Below are 16,832 nucleotides of genomic sequence, written 5' to 3'. Positions count from 1 at the left end.
TTTTATGTACTGTTGACAACAGTTCAACGCTGGAAAGGAAGCATGAGTCACGGCATTTTAATCCTTCCTGAAACTGACAGTGGTAAGCCATAGCAGACAGCACTATAACTAGGTCAAGTGAAACATTGCTTTTAATGATGTGTGACTAACCTACAAAAACTCTCTGACTTTCAAAGAAGTTATTACAAATTGATAGGAAAAACAAATATTTCAAATCATGAAGTGCACAGAAGCAGCACAATTCTTGCCAAACAATAAGGAAAAATTGCCAATTACAAAACATAATTGTGCATGAAGACAGTACAAATAACAGCAGAAGACTGCAACAAGAGTTACAATGAGTGTTAGTCTTCTCCTAAAATGCTTCATATACCCATAACACTAATTCCTGTCATTTTTTTAATATTCTTTCCAAAGCACTTTTTTTGTATATTCTACATCTATGGAGTAAAGATACTGACCCTTTTTCTTTCAAATGAAAATTTCTATGAGGAATTCAGAACCTTTGAGAATTTTCAGTTCATCTTCACTATAAACTCTAATCTAGTTAATTAGTTGGTGTAATGAAGTCATTTTATGTCTGGCCTACGGCTGTAAAATTTAAAACATCATTCTTTTCATCTGTTTAATTCCTCTTAACGTGAACAGTCACCAGAGCTGAGACTTGCCACCCGACTTGCCTCCCTGCACTGCAATAACACCACCACGGGCAGCAGCACAAACAGCGACCCAGACAGGAGCACTGGTCCCCGGTGCACCACCCAGGGGCTCAGAGCAGACACTGCCTTCGATGAGTTATTCGTAGAACCTTCCTCTCACTTGTTGAGATGAGATGCAGCAGCAAAGCGATGGTAAACATCAAAAAGAAAGCTTGATGTCTGAATCATCTCTAATTACAATAATGCATTAATTACACAGATTTACAACAGACTACCATGTATCAAAATTCCCAGAGAATCATTATTGAATTAATATTCTTATTAAAGTATTGCTGAGCAGAGAGAAGGCACTCATTTCAGTGGAATTCACAGACTACAAATGGGCATTAAATGAGGGTAAAATAAATTACATTAAGTGGCAATGTTTTCATACCACTAAATCCTAAGTTCCATAGCAAGGAGATAATGCAGTAAAACTCAGTAGCTTGGAATTACTCAAGGTACTAAAAATATAGCATAAACAATATAACAATACTGTACCTGGACCACTCCCTTCAATGATAGACAACACAGTACTGGTTTTAATTCGAAAAATTAAACACTAAAGAACTCTAAGGAATATTTCTAACTGACCTCATTAATGTTTATAAATACATGAAGGGTGAGTGCCAAGAGGATGGAGTCAGGCTCTTCTCAGTGATGCCCAATGACAGGACAAGGGGCAATGGGCGGAAGTGGAGGCGTAGGAAGTTCCATATAAACATGAGGGAAATCTTTTTCACTCTAGTGGCAACAAACACTGGAACAGGCTGCCTAGGGGGCTTGTGGAGTCTCCCTCCTTCCAGCCCCTAACATTCCCTAATTCTGTGAAATCACTTTCAAAAAAAATACAGCCACTATTATTCAAGGGTTGCTGCCTGTTTTGGGTATGGGGGAAAGGTCATTTATTTATGTCGGGTGAAAACTCTCAAAGTTCACATTTCTGCCACAAATAACTTTTCATACACATCAGATCTCAGCCTTTCTGAAGTACAATAGACCTCACTAGTTTATAATGCCATATCAAAAACTATTTTACTTGTCTAAAGAGAATGGTATAGAAGGAAAAGTGAAAAAGGAACTGTCACAGTGATTTTGATTGTCATTACTTTAAAGCCCAATCTGTCTATTTCTGTCCTATCTGACATTTCTGAGACTAAACCAAAACGTTTAAGATAATTTGCAAAACAATTATCATAATGTGATTGACCAAACACACTCTCAAAGGCAGGAATGCTTCTGGAATTAGCCTACACCTGTACATTCTTTTGTGAAGGCTCTATTTTGACAAGATGGTTTGAGAATTTGGAGTTTGTTCAACCTCAAGTGATACTTTGCTAAAGCCAGGAGCAATGCTCATTGTGCAATTGCAATTCACCACTCAATACCAATGTGCCTCTTCCAAAAATAGAATGATTGCATCCTACCTTCTAGTGATCAGTCTAACACCATGGCAGGACCCTATGAAGGGACACATGAGCTCAACAATTAATCAAGGAAACAAAAAATGGAGACACAAGAGAACTATTTTGTATGGCTGTTTTTGCCACTATGCTATGCCTATTCCAGTGCCAATTAGGATGACCTTGAATGAGAAGAAGCATTGTATGGTAATCATGCATCTGCACCGTCACTGTATCATAGGTCTCCACTGTGCTAAGTGCTATTCTACAAGAGTATAAACAGCTTGAGAACGTATGTTTTATTTTAGGCTTCAGGCCATCTTCAAAACACGTTTCTACTGAAATTTATGTAACAATACCAGTGCTTTAAGAATAGAGAAAAACAGCAGCTAGTTTTTGGAAACTGCCTAGGGGGATCCATCACATCAAAACAGTTTATTCATTCCCAAGATTAGATACTAGGTGACAATACAAAATAAAACTGATTTATTTTAGGACTGTCTCTTATTTTAGGACTATCTGATTATTTATTTATTTGAAAAAGCATAAAGAGAAGGTCTTTGCAGAAAAATGAAAGTGAGATAGAGGAATTGGTGAATCACAACACAGATGGAACTTTTCAGTGTTCCTTCACATTGCCATTCTGTAGAGCATATGCTGGAACAGAACAAACCAAGCACAGCCACAATAATCTCCCAGCAGACTACTTTAAAAGGCAATGAAAGGATAATATAGAATTATTATACTCCAAATAGATCACACTTTACCATCCCTTATGAGCAAAAGTTATGGAAATTAGATTAAAATGAAATATAAAATAATTTATCTTACAATTTAGTACCTGCCAAAATTACCCTTTTTAAAAAATATAATTCTACTAGCATTTAAATACAAATCAAAATAAGGTATGCATACATATTGAAAACTGAAAGTAACCACAAATTATCCTTTTAGATATTATTTTGAATAGTCAAGAGTTCTAATTAGAGATAGAAGTGTAGAGGTTTTAGGCAACTCAATTTACTAATAATTTAAGAGGAGAAAGTGTGGGGCACAGAGCCATTACACTTAATTCCATAAAAGTAAAAGCAATCATAAATTATATTCTAGATTTATTAGCAAAAATATTACAAATATTTCAGAAAATCAATAGAAGATCTTCAGAAAAGGAGAAAAAATATATATATGTGGGTGTATATATATATATATATTTTTTGTTATATATATATATATCCCTACCTTTTTTAATACTATTTATTATAGAAAGCTCATGAACAAGAAAATTACAGATCAAACTTGTTTTTTATGAAGGACTAAGCAGCAGTGCTTTTCAGTATTTCTATCAGGAAACACAAAGGTATAGGTACTATTGTCTACTAGCCCTGTTTCTTTTGGAGTACTAGACAGACAGGAGAAAAAAGCAGGCAGTACAGAAAGGAGAAATTCAAAAATTAATTTCTCAAGAAGAAATTAACAAATTAACCCCTCTTCCTCCCATGTTACGCACAAGCATATTGAATTACTTTTTTCTTGACTTGCAACTTCACACTCCCTTTGTCACAGTTTCTACACAATGTTAGCCTTGTTGAGAAAAGATAGATTTTTATTGTTTTCCTCAGTTCAAGAGAGACAAGGAACTACTAGATAGAGTGATGATTAGGGGACTGCGGCGTCTTTTTTATGAGGAAAGGCTGTTTAGAGTGCAGAAGACTGAGAGGGGATCTTACCAATCTAAAAGGCTAGTGCCAAGAGGATGGGGCCAGATTCTTTCCAGTGGTGCCCAGCAACAAGATAAAGGGCAACGGATACAAAATGAAACACAGGAAGTCCCATCTGAACATGAGGAAAGACTTCTTTACTTCGAGGGTGACAGAGTACTGGTGCAGGCTGCCCAGAGAGGTTGTGGAGTCTCCTTCTCTGGAGATATTCAGACCACACCTGGATGTGGTCCTATGCCACCTGCTCTAGGTGAGTGTGCTTTAGCAGGGTTGGACTAGACAATCTCCATAGGTCCCTTGCAACCCCTACTCTTCTGTGATTCTGTTAAATTTTAATTACTGAAGTGTCCAATCAGCCTATAAATCTGCAATTACACTGCAACTATAAATTTTAAAAGTAATTTTGCAGGATTTAGGCTGAAGCAAGAGCAAACACTACAGGATCCTATTTATTTATTTATCATCTTATAATTTAATCACTTTCAGGGTGAAGATAATAATAGCAGCAATAAACTCCAAGATATAATAGATCTATCATACAGTAACTAAAATTAAAACATGAACTGATCATATTTTAAGTTTCAGCATTTTGATATATCTTGTGTTCAAAAACTATTCTCATCTAAAAATGAGAATTAGCTAGAAAGCTTTGGTTAAGGTTGGAAAGGGTTAGTTGTTTTTTCTCTTTAACATCCAGAAATTCATTAGAGATTTTTTTCTATATTTTATGAGAGCTGAGTCCTTTGTCCTTCTCTTTAAAAATACATTTTTATTTGCAAACCAAGAAAACTCATTTGAAAATGAAGTTACCCAATATGCTACATTAAGCAAACTATTCCAAAACCGACACTATAGTTTAGCAATCTACAGCCTGAAGGTAGAAATAAATCACATGACACTGTCCTGTGGAAAACATGTTTCAGCTATATTTTATTAAAGCAAATACACAGGACTTTGATTCACCCATGCATTCACTCCACTGAGACATATCAGTGCCAGTCTTCTTACTTGTTGGATTCATTAGTTAACATACTGAGCCATCATCACTTCTCTGCTTTTATTATGAGATTTCTTATTCGAGAAAATAGCCATAAATTAACTTCTAGTCCACTACAATGGGTACACCTGAGATCAGTACCCACCTAGCAGCCTTGAGGGACTGGGCAGTATTCTTAACATACTCTGCCCCAAGGAAATTTTTGTGATTACAGAAAAAAAAAAAAAAAGACAAAAAAAAAAGCTATAAAGAAGTCAATATATTTCATTCAGTGTTTCAAAGTCAGCAAAGTCTGCAATAATTTACCCAAAAAATCACTATTTATTTTACATGTAGTAAGGGAAATCAGACTTGAAGAATACTGAAAAGAAAATGCATGAGGCTCATGACCAAAGTTCATGCCAACGATGTTCCTTCTTACAAGTAATACATCTCACTGCAATATGCTTCAAAAATCTGTACTATCAGTGACATTTAATATTGGTTCTGCAATATTTTTATTATCCTAATATATATGTTGGAAACCTACCTTCTTTGTTCTTCTCCATGTTCACCTGAAGGGACTGTTAAACATTCATCCATGTGACCATGCAACAACCTCAGAACATCCCCTCCTATGAGATATCCTTGAATAAAGAGAGAAAACCAAGCACATTTGAACACAGCAACATGTAAAACTATAGCACAAACTGTAAGAGGTACTATAAGTTTTATTTATTTTTTTTTCCATTGGTATTTGATGTAACATTTAAAAGGGGGTAAGAAGGGGAAGATATATCATACCCTGTGGAGCCAGCTGAACATTATTAAGTGAGAAAAGCTCCAAGACAGCAAGTAGGAAATGGTGAATTGGGAGAAAGAGAGCCACAACCAGAGGATTCTACCAGAGTTAGTGCAACTCAAAAAAAGACTCAAGGAACAAGGAAGCAAGTACTTCTTTCCAAGATTTTACAATAGAAAAAGTGGGAGAGTCTTCTCTGTCACTTTACCTGCTGACTTTCTCACTTAAGTTAAAAAGTCCAGTTTATATACTAACTAAACAAAGAGTTAATCAGTTAATTCATTAACTTCAAAACCTTTTTTGGTGTTTTTGTCAATTTTCTGTAAAAAAAAACAACCCTGGGACTTCACCCACTCTAAACTCTGCTTGACATAACATTCCCAACCTACAATCATGATTTATTTGGACTTCAAAGGAAACTCCTATACTGCGTATACCTCCACTATATACATAGGTTCAAAGCCAAACACTTGGCTCTACAGTGTACAAGGAAAGATATTTGATCACAAGCTAAAGCACACTCGTAGCATCACAGTGTTTGAAGAGCTAGGGCATTGCAGCCAGAAGCTGCAAATAAGGCCATAATTCTAATCATAGGGTCATAATCAGTAAGGATATTGACAAAAAAGATGTTTTCCATGAGTCTTTTTGCATCAGAGATGTGGCATTAAAAAGAAATATGATATTATGCTCTCCTACAAATATTATATTGTAATCTAGTATTTGAAGAATACTGAAACACAGTACAAATAAATGGTACTTTTTCAGTCTGTCAAGATAAATGTAAACACTTGCTTGTTTCCTAAACTAATTCTTCTTTTCTGCTAGAATTGGTAAATTTTCCACATTAGTAGGATGTGACAACATAATTCCTTGAGTTTAGTGTTAAAATATTTTTTTTAATACTATTGGAATGGTATTTTGAAGCTATGTTCATATCAACAAGTATTGCTGTGCAGTAATACAGAACTATACAGGGAAATAGTGTTAAAGATCCATTAGTCACACTGTACACATTTCACAGATTTATTTTCAGACAACAGGAAATCTTTGTCCTGAATATATATCATGGAACATTTTTCAAGATATATTTTTTAAACCTTCATAATCAATACAAAATTAGTGTTTAGGCAGCCAATTTTAGTATTGAATTTTTAAATTCTTGATTTTGACACAGGGGGTTATGCCTAGGTAACAGTACTTACATACATCAATTTTTACACAGACCTGTGTCTACAGAATTCTGGAGATGTTCTGTTGTTTGGGGTTTTTTATTTTTTATTTTTATTTTGTTTTTAAAGTGCCACCCATCTACTTCACAAAGTTAGCAGAATTACATGATTTGATCCTAAAACTTTTTTTTTTATTAAACAATAAACTGATTTCTACATAAGCCAGTTTTGCAGAGATGCATGTAAAAAGAAATAATTTTCTTTCAATTAATAATTTTATTTTAATAATTTTCTTAAAATTAGCTATTTCCAATATCTTAGTTCATTTTATGGACTACTTATCCATTCCGTTCACTCCAAAGTAATTTAACTTAGCTGAAGAATTTCACCATTAATGTATTTTTAATGAGAAGTTTTGATTAAGAGATGGTATTATAGTCTAGTTATTCCTACACACTAACATTTTGTTTATGAAAATAATAAAGCATTTTGCAGATACAAACAAAATTAGCTTTATTTTCCTCTTTCTGCTTTGAGGTAATTTTCTCCAGTTTGGCTACAGTTTTGCTAAGGCATATAGAATAAGGTCTTGCACACTAAGTGTCAGATTCACTCTCCCATCACAAGACAACTTAGATTACAGGAACGTTTGCTGACTTTGCTAGAATCCAGCCTTTGCTTGAATTCCTTCTGACATCAGCCAGCTGATCGTCTCTAGAAAAGATACTGGTTAACTAAGATAATGTTCATGCCTGAGAAAAATGAAATTGGAAAGGCATAGCAACAAAGAACAAGCAAACAGAGAAATGCACAGCTACTAAATTCATATTACATCATCTTCAAATGGTAAACTGTGGGTTTGAGTACATAATGTGACACTATATCATTATGAATGGAGTTCTGCTTCTCAAATACCCAGGCAAGTCTCCTTAGTGAAGTTCACTGACCAGTAACGTGTGGCACGGCACAAATACCGGGATTATTAACATGAATACCACAGCAGTGCTGCCAGTAATGGGAAGACAAGGAGTTTATAGCAAGGAGCAATAGGTAGGAGAGAAGAAAGCTTTCTCCTCTGATCAAAAGGAAGATTTTCTCCATAAAGTTTAGGACACTGTTAAGCAATGCACTAGCTTCCTTTCGGGTGCACTAGAAACCACAGATCGCACAAGAAACCACATCAGAGAATCTGAATGTGTGTAATTACACAGTCTACAAACACATTGTCCCTGAAATCTGCATGTGAAAAGATTCCAGAGCATTCCACAACTGTGTTTTAAAATATGCCAGATAAAAAGAACTGCTGTGAAATGTCAGTTTGCCTTTCTCAAAACTAACACCCCAAAATCCCTGGGACTGGAAAGGAACTGTAGCTTTAATCTTAAGGTTCCACTATGAAACCTACTCTAAAGAATTATTCTGTAAGATAGTAGAAAACATTAGACTTTACATCATGGCAGACTTCTTATAAAAGATGAGTGTTTTTTGCTTCTTTGTAGAACCAGAATGGCATAAATTCAGGGATCCTTGTCCTTTTGTGTCAGAAGCTGCACTTAAAAAAAACCCTTCCTATCTCCTAAATAAAATAATAAAAGCTGAAAGTTATTTCAGCCTATCTCCTTCTGTCTTTCCCCTCCTTGTGCTTTTCCTCTTGACCATATTCTCCCCACAAAACCAGTCGCAGTCTAAACTTCTAGAACTTTGTATCCTGCTTCCAGGCCTCTTGCTCATTTTTACTCAGTCTCAAGAACATGTAACCATAACTGTACACATCAGAATTGTCTGACACATTTTAAACCAGGACCAAAAGCTATTTAAAAAAAATATGAATGCTGTCATACCTTTATCAAAATGAGATTTGAATAAGCTGTTCAGCATTTAGAAAAAAATATGTAGAAAACTGTCAGTGTCACTTTCAATATAACTTTCTCTTTTTTCAGAACATCTGTGTATTTATTCAGTGGATTGAATGTTTACATTAAAAAAAAAACAACTACTCCCACACTTGGCAGAAAAATTTGATTTTACAGATATTCCATTTACAATCATTATTCCAATAATTAAAGTCAAGTCTATCTTACCTTGGGCAACTTCACTTCCTGAACTGATAGGTGCTACGCTCCAGAGCGTCTGCTGGAAGGCTGCATCAACATGCAAGCTACCATTGCCGTAAGAGAGATGCTATAATCAGGAAAGAGTGAGGCTCTTATTTGGGGTTAATTAAAAATCTCATTACAGTATGCAAAATTAATATAAGTCACTTTTTTGTTTCTTTCATGCCTAAATTGCTCTTATTGTAGAAGTAAACACAAAGTGAGATCTGGGTACTCTTCAAAGACATTAGAAATAAAGCTAAAATAATAACAGCATATTTGCCTCTAAGGGATGTACAATATATGGCAGAAGGGTCAGCTGCTTGGGATCTTAGACCATAGCAAACACTCTGAAGAACTTATTATTAAATGTTGTAGGCTTCCTAAACTGGTGTTCTTCCTTCTATACACAATGGAATTTTCCACAAAGTTTGAATATTGGGATGTGACATTAATCTGTATTTCAGGTGTAGCGCATCACTTATTTATTGTGTGTCACTGGCTTCCTGAAACTGCCACCATATCAAAGAAATCAAGCAATCAAGTAACTGACTTTGTGACTCACTTAAGGGAGTTCCCAAAATACGTTCTTGAACAAAGTTTTCATGATCCAAGGAAATCTGAAATGATTTTTCCCTGAAAGGCTCAATTCCCACCTAAGCATTCAATGGATGCTCCTCTCTTACTCCCTGTTGACTGCCATTGTTGCAGCTATTTACGCTGAGTGCCACAGGTACTTTCTCTTCTCAGTATTCTTCACATTTGTGTGTTCTAACTAGTTGACAATGACATTGTTTCAGAAATTCTAATCTCAAGGCATATCTAACATTGCATCCATTCAATATCCATGTAATGATGCAGGAATGTTACCTGTCAAGGAAAACACGTCATTCAGGGTAGGCAAAAGAAGAAGAGGATAACTCCTCTGTCACTTAGATCTGCAATCCACAGAGCACTTCTTGTAGCTGTGTGACTTGCACATTAATAAACTTATTTTCACACACAATAGTTTCAACCAAATTAATGTTCCATTTTATAGATAGGACACTGAACAAAAACACATTGCTGACATGTCTCTTCAGAGCACTTGCTATTTTTATCCATGCATTTGACTCAGTTGCAGCTCTGATTATAACCCAGATGTCTCAAGATGAGTCACCAGAGAATTACACCTCTAAAAGGTATAATTTATATAGGTTTAAATGACCTAATATAACACATGACCACCACAGCAGGAAAATCAAGAGTATATCTCTGCAATTCTCTTCTTTCCTTCAGTTATCTAGATTACTTGCAGCATCCTTTAATTTGGAGTAGAAGACAGGGGTCCTGACATTTACAATGTGATAAGCTGTTGTGTCCATCTCCTGGAACCATCCATTGCAAACAAAGAATGAAGCCTCAACCATGTAGAGAAAGTACTCTGTCCACGGATATTTAGGGATTTAATTACACCAAATGTATAGAAAAATTCTCAACAGATTGGTAAAGCCTGTCTTAATTACCTGATTCCTCAGTGTTATACTTTAAAATTTCAATGTTGTTTTTAAAGCAATCTGCTGCCTGTCAATAGCTTATTTAGAGTTTACCTGCTTGGTTTGTACTTTCAGCAAAATGAAACAAACTCCAAAAGACAATGTCCATGATATGGACATGATACACTGATGTTGAACAGCTTCCATACCTACGGTGGAGCTCTTTGGTAGCTAGTGTACCAGAGTACCTGGTACAAGTCCTAGGCTGTAATCATCATCTCACACTGTTACAGAGGCCCACGTGTAGCACATGGATTTCAGATAAGCAGTAACAACATTTTCAAAGCAGAACTACTTTGGGTTCAGGAATCTTGCTGTTTGTTCTACTTTTGGCATGAGTCTTCACCATTACAGGTCCTTCAGCCTTCTGCCTCATTCAAATAGTATCTTTTCTGTATGGGTGTCCAGGCTCAACCACAACAGCTAGATTTGTTTTCCCTACTAACATCCTAATATTAATCTCCCAAACCATCATTTAACTTGATGGTAATAGGCTGTTAACACCTGCTGTAATATAGGCTGTTAATCACCTTTCAGAATTAAATTGTGGTATTCTGTGAATAGAGGTTAACACTACATTCTACTGGCATCTTCCCAAGGAGGAAGTCCAAGACTCAAATCTCCCACAGTACCACAGGTTTCCCAACTGAATTTACCATAATGTCATAAACTCTGTAACGCTCTACAGAAAAGCAGCACAATCATGTCTCTGTTCCTGCATTTTCAGGAACAGTGTATCCAAGCTCACTGGAAAGCTTAGGAATTAGGGTAATTTCCACATGAACTCTTCAGCACTGATTGCAGCAGCATAGTTGCATTTACAACAGCTCTAAATAACTAAATTATGTATTTTAAATCATTAGTCTGCATCAAAGTTTCTGCTCTCCAAAACATGCATGTGTACAGAGATGGAACCATAGAGAAAGAAAAACTTTTGCCTGGGGCTTCTTCTTGGCTAAGGTGTGTCAGTACTGGCATTTCATCCAGCAGCCTCTATTTCTATATGTACTTTACATTATGCTGTAACTGCCTTCAATCTCAAGCCATTCCAAATAGCAAGAATAGCAAAATCCTAATACGTCTATTTTCTGGTACATTTTGAGAACTGTGTAGAAGGCACTTCCTAGAATGCTTAAGTAGTGCACACAACAGCATCAACGTTACTACTTCAAAAGTAAGCACCAGCTGGTGCAGAGATGGAGGCTACAGGCATGAATCAATTCAAACTATTTATCTTCTGTATATGGATATTCTGACAGCTCTTGCTATTTCCCCCTTTCTCTCTTAACTGTCTTAACAACGATTAGGACAAAGAAACAGCTTCAAACTATTTAGGCACCTATCCTCGATGATCCAAGAACCTCTGAAATGCTCTAAGTCTTCAACAGACATCATTTCCATGGCAGGTACACGTCAAACATATGCATCAGAGTTGGTGGGGGCACATCATATGCTTCTCTACTTTTCCTGAGTCAGCCTGAGACCAGGCAAAGCAAAACACAACAAACAAAACAAACTCGTTTGCTTATCTTTTTTTCTTTAGTTAAGAAAAGTATTTTGCTTTAAAACAATTATGAATTAGCAAGCTTCAGCAAAAATCCAAAAGCTAAACTAGATGCACTGTCTCTAGAATTAAAAGATAACCACTTGTTATCTTTCTTCTTATCGGGCATGATTTCTATTAAAATTTATTACATGAGTCAGTAAAAAGTATTCTGTAACTGAATATTATACTGACACTGTCAAAACAAACGAAAATATTCAGTCAGAAGAAAGGCAGGCATTGGAAAGAACTAGAAGTAACTGAATGTGTATAAAGTTTTTGTACCGTTAGGTTTTTTGTGTTTATATCTAAAAGCAGCAATACATATATATTTATTGAAACACCTATGAGTACTTTGAAGAAGTTTGAATAATGTGAATACAATGCAGAACAAAAAATTAGTTTCTAAGTTTTGACCCAAAGTAGGTGAAGTCCTGGAAATTTCTGATCGTTTTGAAGCTCTACAAAATCCTGGTTACTTTGCATTTCTTTTGAAATGGTTTAAATAACTGGACAGCAAATCCACAAGCAAAGATATTTTTTCCATTGATAGAGAATTGCCAGCACTATACTAACCCCTCCATTCATCATGAATGTATTATCAGCAGAGTAGTAGCTAAAACTCACACATACACAGAAATTACCATTACAACTTGGCCATCAAGAATCATCTAGTTCACTATAACATATCTGACAACAGGTAACTGCAGATGCACGGCAAGAAAGTGTACAGATCCCACAGAGGGATCAGGGTAGTCTGCATTCCCTCTCTTCAGAGTACCTTTTCTACTGTGCTATAAACCACAAAAAGCCTGAAGCTACTGTGCTTCCCACTGATTATCATTTAGTATGATTATTCACAAGAGCTTTCATTAACAAAATATTAGTTTTACAGAAATAATCATCAAAAGTTAGGAAATGTCAAACAAAGTAGCCTAAGGAAAAAGAACGGCTTCTGATGAATGGATCATATCACAGGCTTCAACAGTGTGATCCTGTGTAATTTTTTTCCACAAGTGCTGCCTCATTGTATATACAGAATTAAGGAGCTCACTTCATGGACAGTTGCTCAGTGCTCTGTTTTCTCATCAATGCACAGTCTGCACCCTCATGTTTTATTCAATTAGCAAATTCTTCAAAGCTTTGGAAAGCAAATTAATTTCCTTACAGGCTTTTCTCGCTACCAGTAATTACAGCAATGTGCTCTGATGGCCAAGAAGGCCAGTGTCATTCTGGGGTGTATTAGAAGGGGTGTGGTTAGTCAGTCAAGAGAGATTCTCCTCCACCTCTACTCTGCCCTGGAGGCATCTTGAGTATTGTGTCCAGTTCTGCCCCCCTCAGTTCAAGAAGGACAAGGACCTGCTTGAAAGAGTCCACTGCAGAGCCACAAAAATGATTAAGGGAGTGGAACATCTTCCTAATGGGGAGAGACTGAAGGAGCTGGGGCTCTTCAGCTTGGAGAAGAGGAGACTAAAAGTGTCTTCATTAATGTTTATAAATATGTAAAGGGTGAGTGCCACGAGGATGGAGCCAGGCTCATCTCAGTGATGCCCAATGACAGAACAAGGGGCAAAGGGTGGAAGTTGAGGCACAGGAAGTTCCATGGAAACATGAGGAAAAATTTTTTCACTCTTGGGGTGACAGAACACTGGAACAGGCTGCCTGGCCATTCCTACACTGTCCTGGCACATCAATCAAAGTTTTATCAGCACTAGGATAGTGTTCCATAATGTGGTAGTTTCAGGCTATGCCTTTAAATTTCTTCACAGATCTTGAGCAGAAAGTAGTAAAAATGTACATATATCACTGTTGGGTGTAAAAAAAGAAAATAATGAGAGAGCCAGAACGGACTATGAACTTTATTTACTCATTGTTGTTGATATTGTTTTAGATGAGATGGATAGTAGTAGCAGCCAATGGAATTGTTTTGAAGGAGTAGATTGTGGTAGTTTTTTAAAGGCTATGCCTTTAAAATTTCTTCACAGATCTTGAGCAGAAAGCAGAAAAATGTGAATAAATCACGATTGGGTGTAAAAAGGAAAATAATGATAATTCTAAACAATCCCACTGGAGAGATATCTACCGTAAGATTTGGTTCCAAAAACAATCTTGCTCTCTTCTTGCTTCTTCGCTCTGGGAGATACTAACTGGCTTTACAGACCTTGGCTGCTTCCTTATTGTTTTGACTGGTATTAATTTCTCTGCTTCTGTCTCTTCTCCCTTTTGTTCAGGGGAGTAAGGGGGAGGCAGGGAAGGGAGAAGCTGTTGCAGCTCCCCTACTCTTTGTCCAGAGGGGTCCTTGTGCTGTTTGTTAATTGTAAATATCTGTAAATATTGTAAATATTGTATATTTGTATATATTCATTGCATTTCATGGTAAATTGTAGTTTTGCTTGTAAATACAGTGTCCATTTGCTTCCAGCTGAGCTGGTGTGGCAAAGTTAATGTTGGGGGGGAATTTTCAGCTCACCACACATAAAATGCCAGTACAACTGTAAATGCAAGAGATTTCATAAAAATACATCAATGTCTTAATTCTTGCATTTTCTAATGCTTGTAGTTTAAAAAAAAAAAAATTGTGAGAAAATGTATATGTAATTTACATATATTAAAAAAAAAGGGCAATTTTGCCCCCCAACAATTACAGTAGGTGGCATCACACTGACACCCACATGAACCACAGAAGGAAATTTTAAAACCATTTCTTTAGGTATCTGCCACCTAAACTAACAGAAAAATACCACAGGAGTAGCCTGCCAGCATAATACAGGTGACTGCTGTGCCTTAATAGAATGAGTTTCCTAGACAGCTACTGACAGCAGTTCTCTAGCTTAACTGCTCCAAGGCTCCTCACCCACCAAACCTTTATTCAAATTTCGTTATCTCTCACCAAGCCAATCCAATCCAATTTCCCAACTCAGTAACAGAGTGCCTTATCACCCAGAATTAGGACCTCCTTCTGCTTCAATAGGTTCTGCTCAGACCTACAAAGTCTCAGCATGGCCTTTTCACTTTTTTCTTTCTCAATCTCTTCTTTGTCATATCAGCCAGCATTAGACTTCTTAACAGAAACTCACCACAACTCCTGCCCCCCAATTTTTTTCTCATATCTCGATCCCAGACTCTTTCCTCACTGGATCTTTGTCCATCTGTTTGGTTCTCCCCAGCCAGCCCACTTCCTTCTCTACAGATCTCTCCTCTTCTTCGTTCCCAGTCCTAGTCCAATTATTCCTGCCAAAAGAGTACAGCTTTTCTGACCCAAATTTCTATCAGAACTTTAGGCAGCAGGTGTCCACTTCTCCTTTGTCACAAGATTCTTGTTCCACATGATTTGTTAGTCCCTTACTGTCTGCCTGCTATTACCTGCCAATCTTTTCAGCCAGTCAAGTCCCACTCAGTTTTCCCTCTTTAGCACTTCAGTCCCAGGCTCCTGTCCCTGCTGCATCACCTGCCCTTTGTTTTCTCTACCTTCTCACAGCTTCCTCCTCCACATATCTTAAATGACAGCAGACAACTGGCAGTACATAAAACATTGAGTTCTCAGTTGTCAATACAGTACCTGACTTCATCCCTTCCTTGGGCCACCCAATACAAGGTATTTTGGGTTCCACCAAGGTTGGGGTGTATTCACTGTAGAGAGAGAGTTTATGCAAATCACAGAAAATGTTTGCAAGAGGTAGAAATTATTAAAAACAAACAGATAATACAAGAAAAAAAAATTAAACTTTCCCTGGGCACGAGCAAGTTGCATTGTTTCAGGGCAATATTTCTTTACTAAATTTAAGTAAGGAGAGGCTAGCTGACTTATTTTTCCTTTGGTGGTGGAGGTGAGGGGAGGGCAGGGGGAGGAAGCAGGGTGTTTGTTTTTATTTTGTGTTTTTGGAGGGGGGTGGTTGTTTTTTTTTTTTTTTTCAAGTTAGCAGGAAGTACACCTGTGATACCAAGAAAACTCCTTATAATTTCCTTTGTTATAAAGAATGTGATGCTCAGTATTTCAAGAAAACAAGATAAATTTCCTTAATGTTGTGAATTTTTTTTTTCTTTTCCCATCTTCAAGCTCAGTGAGTCTGACCTCTTCTGGATGAGCTACAAAAAAAAAATAACTCCAACTGATAAAGAATATCAAACCAAAAAATCCATAAATAAATGTGGTTATTTCTAATATGCAATTTTTTTACATTACTTGCACTTGATTGTAAGAACTTAAGAACAGGATTTTATAAGTCAGAGCAATTTGACAACCGTAATTATCAGGAGGATCTACCAGCCTCCAAAATAACATTTTAAATAGTATAAAGACTCTGTGGGAACCTCATTATGATCAGTGTAACAGAGCAGCTCAACAATATCTTGATTCCACTAATTTGAGATTTGTTTATGACAAAAAAATAAATGCTAGATTTGTGAATTCTATTTGATGCATGAGGATGCAGAGGGAATGCCTTTTCAACACTCAGGAACCTGTCCTCCTGTCAAAAAACATGACAGGTATCAGTTCCACCTTCCAGATAATTTGATCTAATTTGGATGATACTATTTCTGACAGGCAACATTGTCATCAGTTAAGTGTGACAAAAACCTTCAGGGAAAAGCTGATACTTCTAAGTTAAGTTTCCAATTAGTTTCATATTAGTGTCCAGTATTCAAAAATCAAACAAACAAGGTCATCTAAGTCAAAGAAATCAATCTAAAGGCTTGTCACTGATTTGCATAATGCAGCTGCAGATCAAATTACAGGACCACAACTCAGTAACTACTTATACACCACACTGCAGAAACTGTTGCATTATCTCTGTACCGCAGACTGAGCGTTGTGGTGATTTTTTTCCCTCTTAGTCAGAATAGCATTGACCTCATTGATACTAATTGTAATTTTAATCTTTATTTATGCA

General features: G+C 36.5%; 1 protein-coding gene across 1 annotated transcript in view; it reads right to left on the bottom strand.

Annotated features, from left to right (window-relative positions):
* RYR2 (ryanodine receptor 2) overlaps positions 1-16,832 on the bottom strand; it is a 294,938-nt gene that overhangs the window by 215,968 nt on the left and 62,138 nt on the right. The window contains exons 9-10 of the mRNA XM_054396845.1: positions 8,851-8,950; positions 5,346-5,442 (exon numbers count right to left, since the gene is read on the bottom strand). Coding sequence (XP_054252820.1) covers positions 5,346-5,442; positions 8,851-8,950 — 197 coding nt within the window. The remainder of the gene's footprint in view (positions 1-5,345; positions 5,443-8,850; positions 8,951-16,832) is intronic.

The sequence above is a fragment of the Indicator indicator genome, chromosome 2, assembly GCF_027791375.1.
Source record: "Indicator indicator isolate 239-I01 chromosome 2, UM_Iind_1.1, whole genome shotgun sequence".
Lineage (NCBI taxonomy): Eukaryota > Metazoa > Chordata > Aves > Piciformes > Indicatoridae > Indicator > Indicator indicator.
This window is presented reverse-complemented; position numbering and strand designations above follow the sequence as displayed.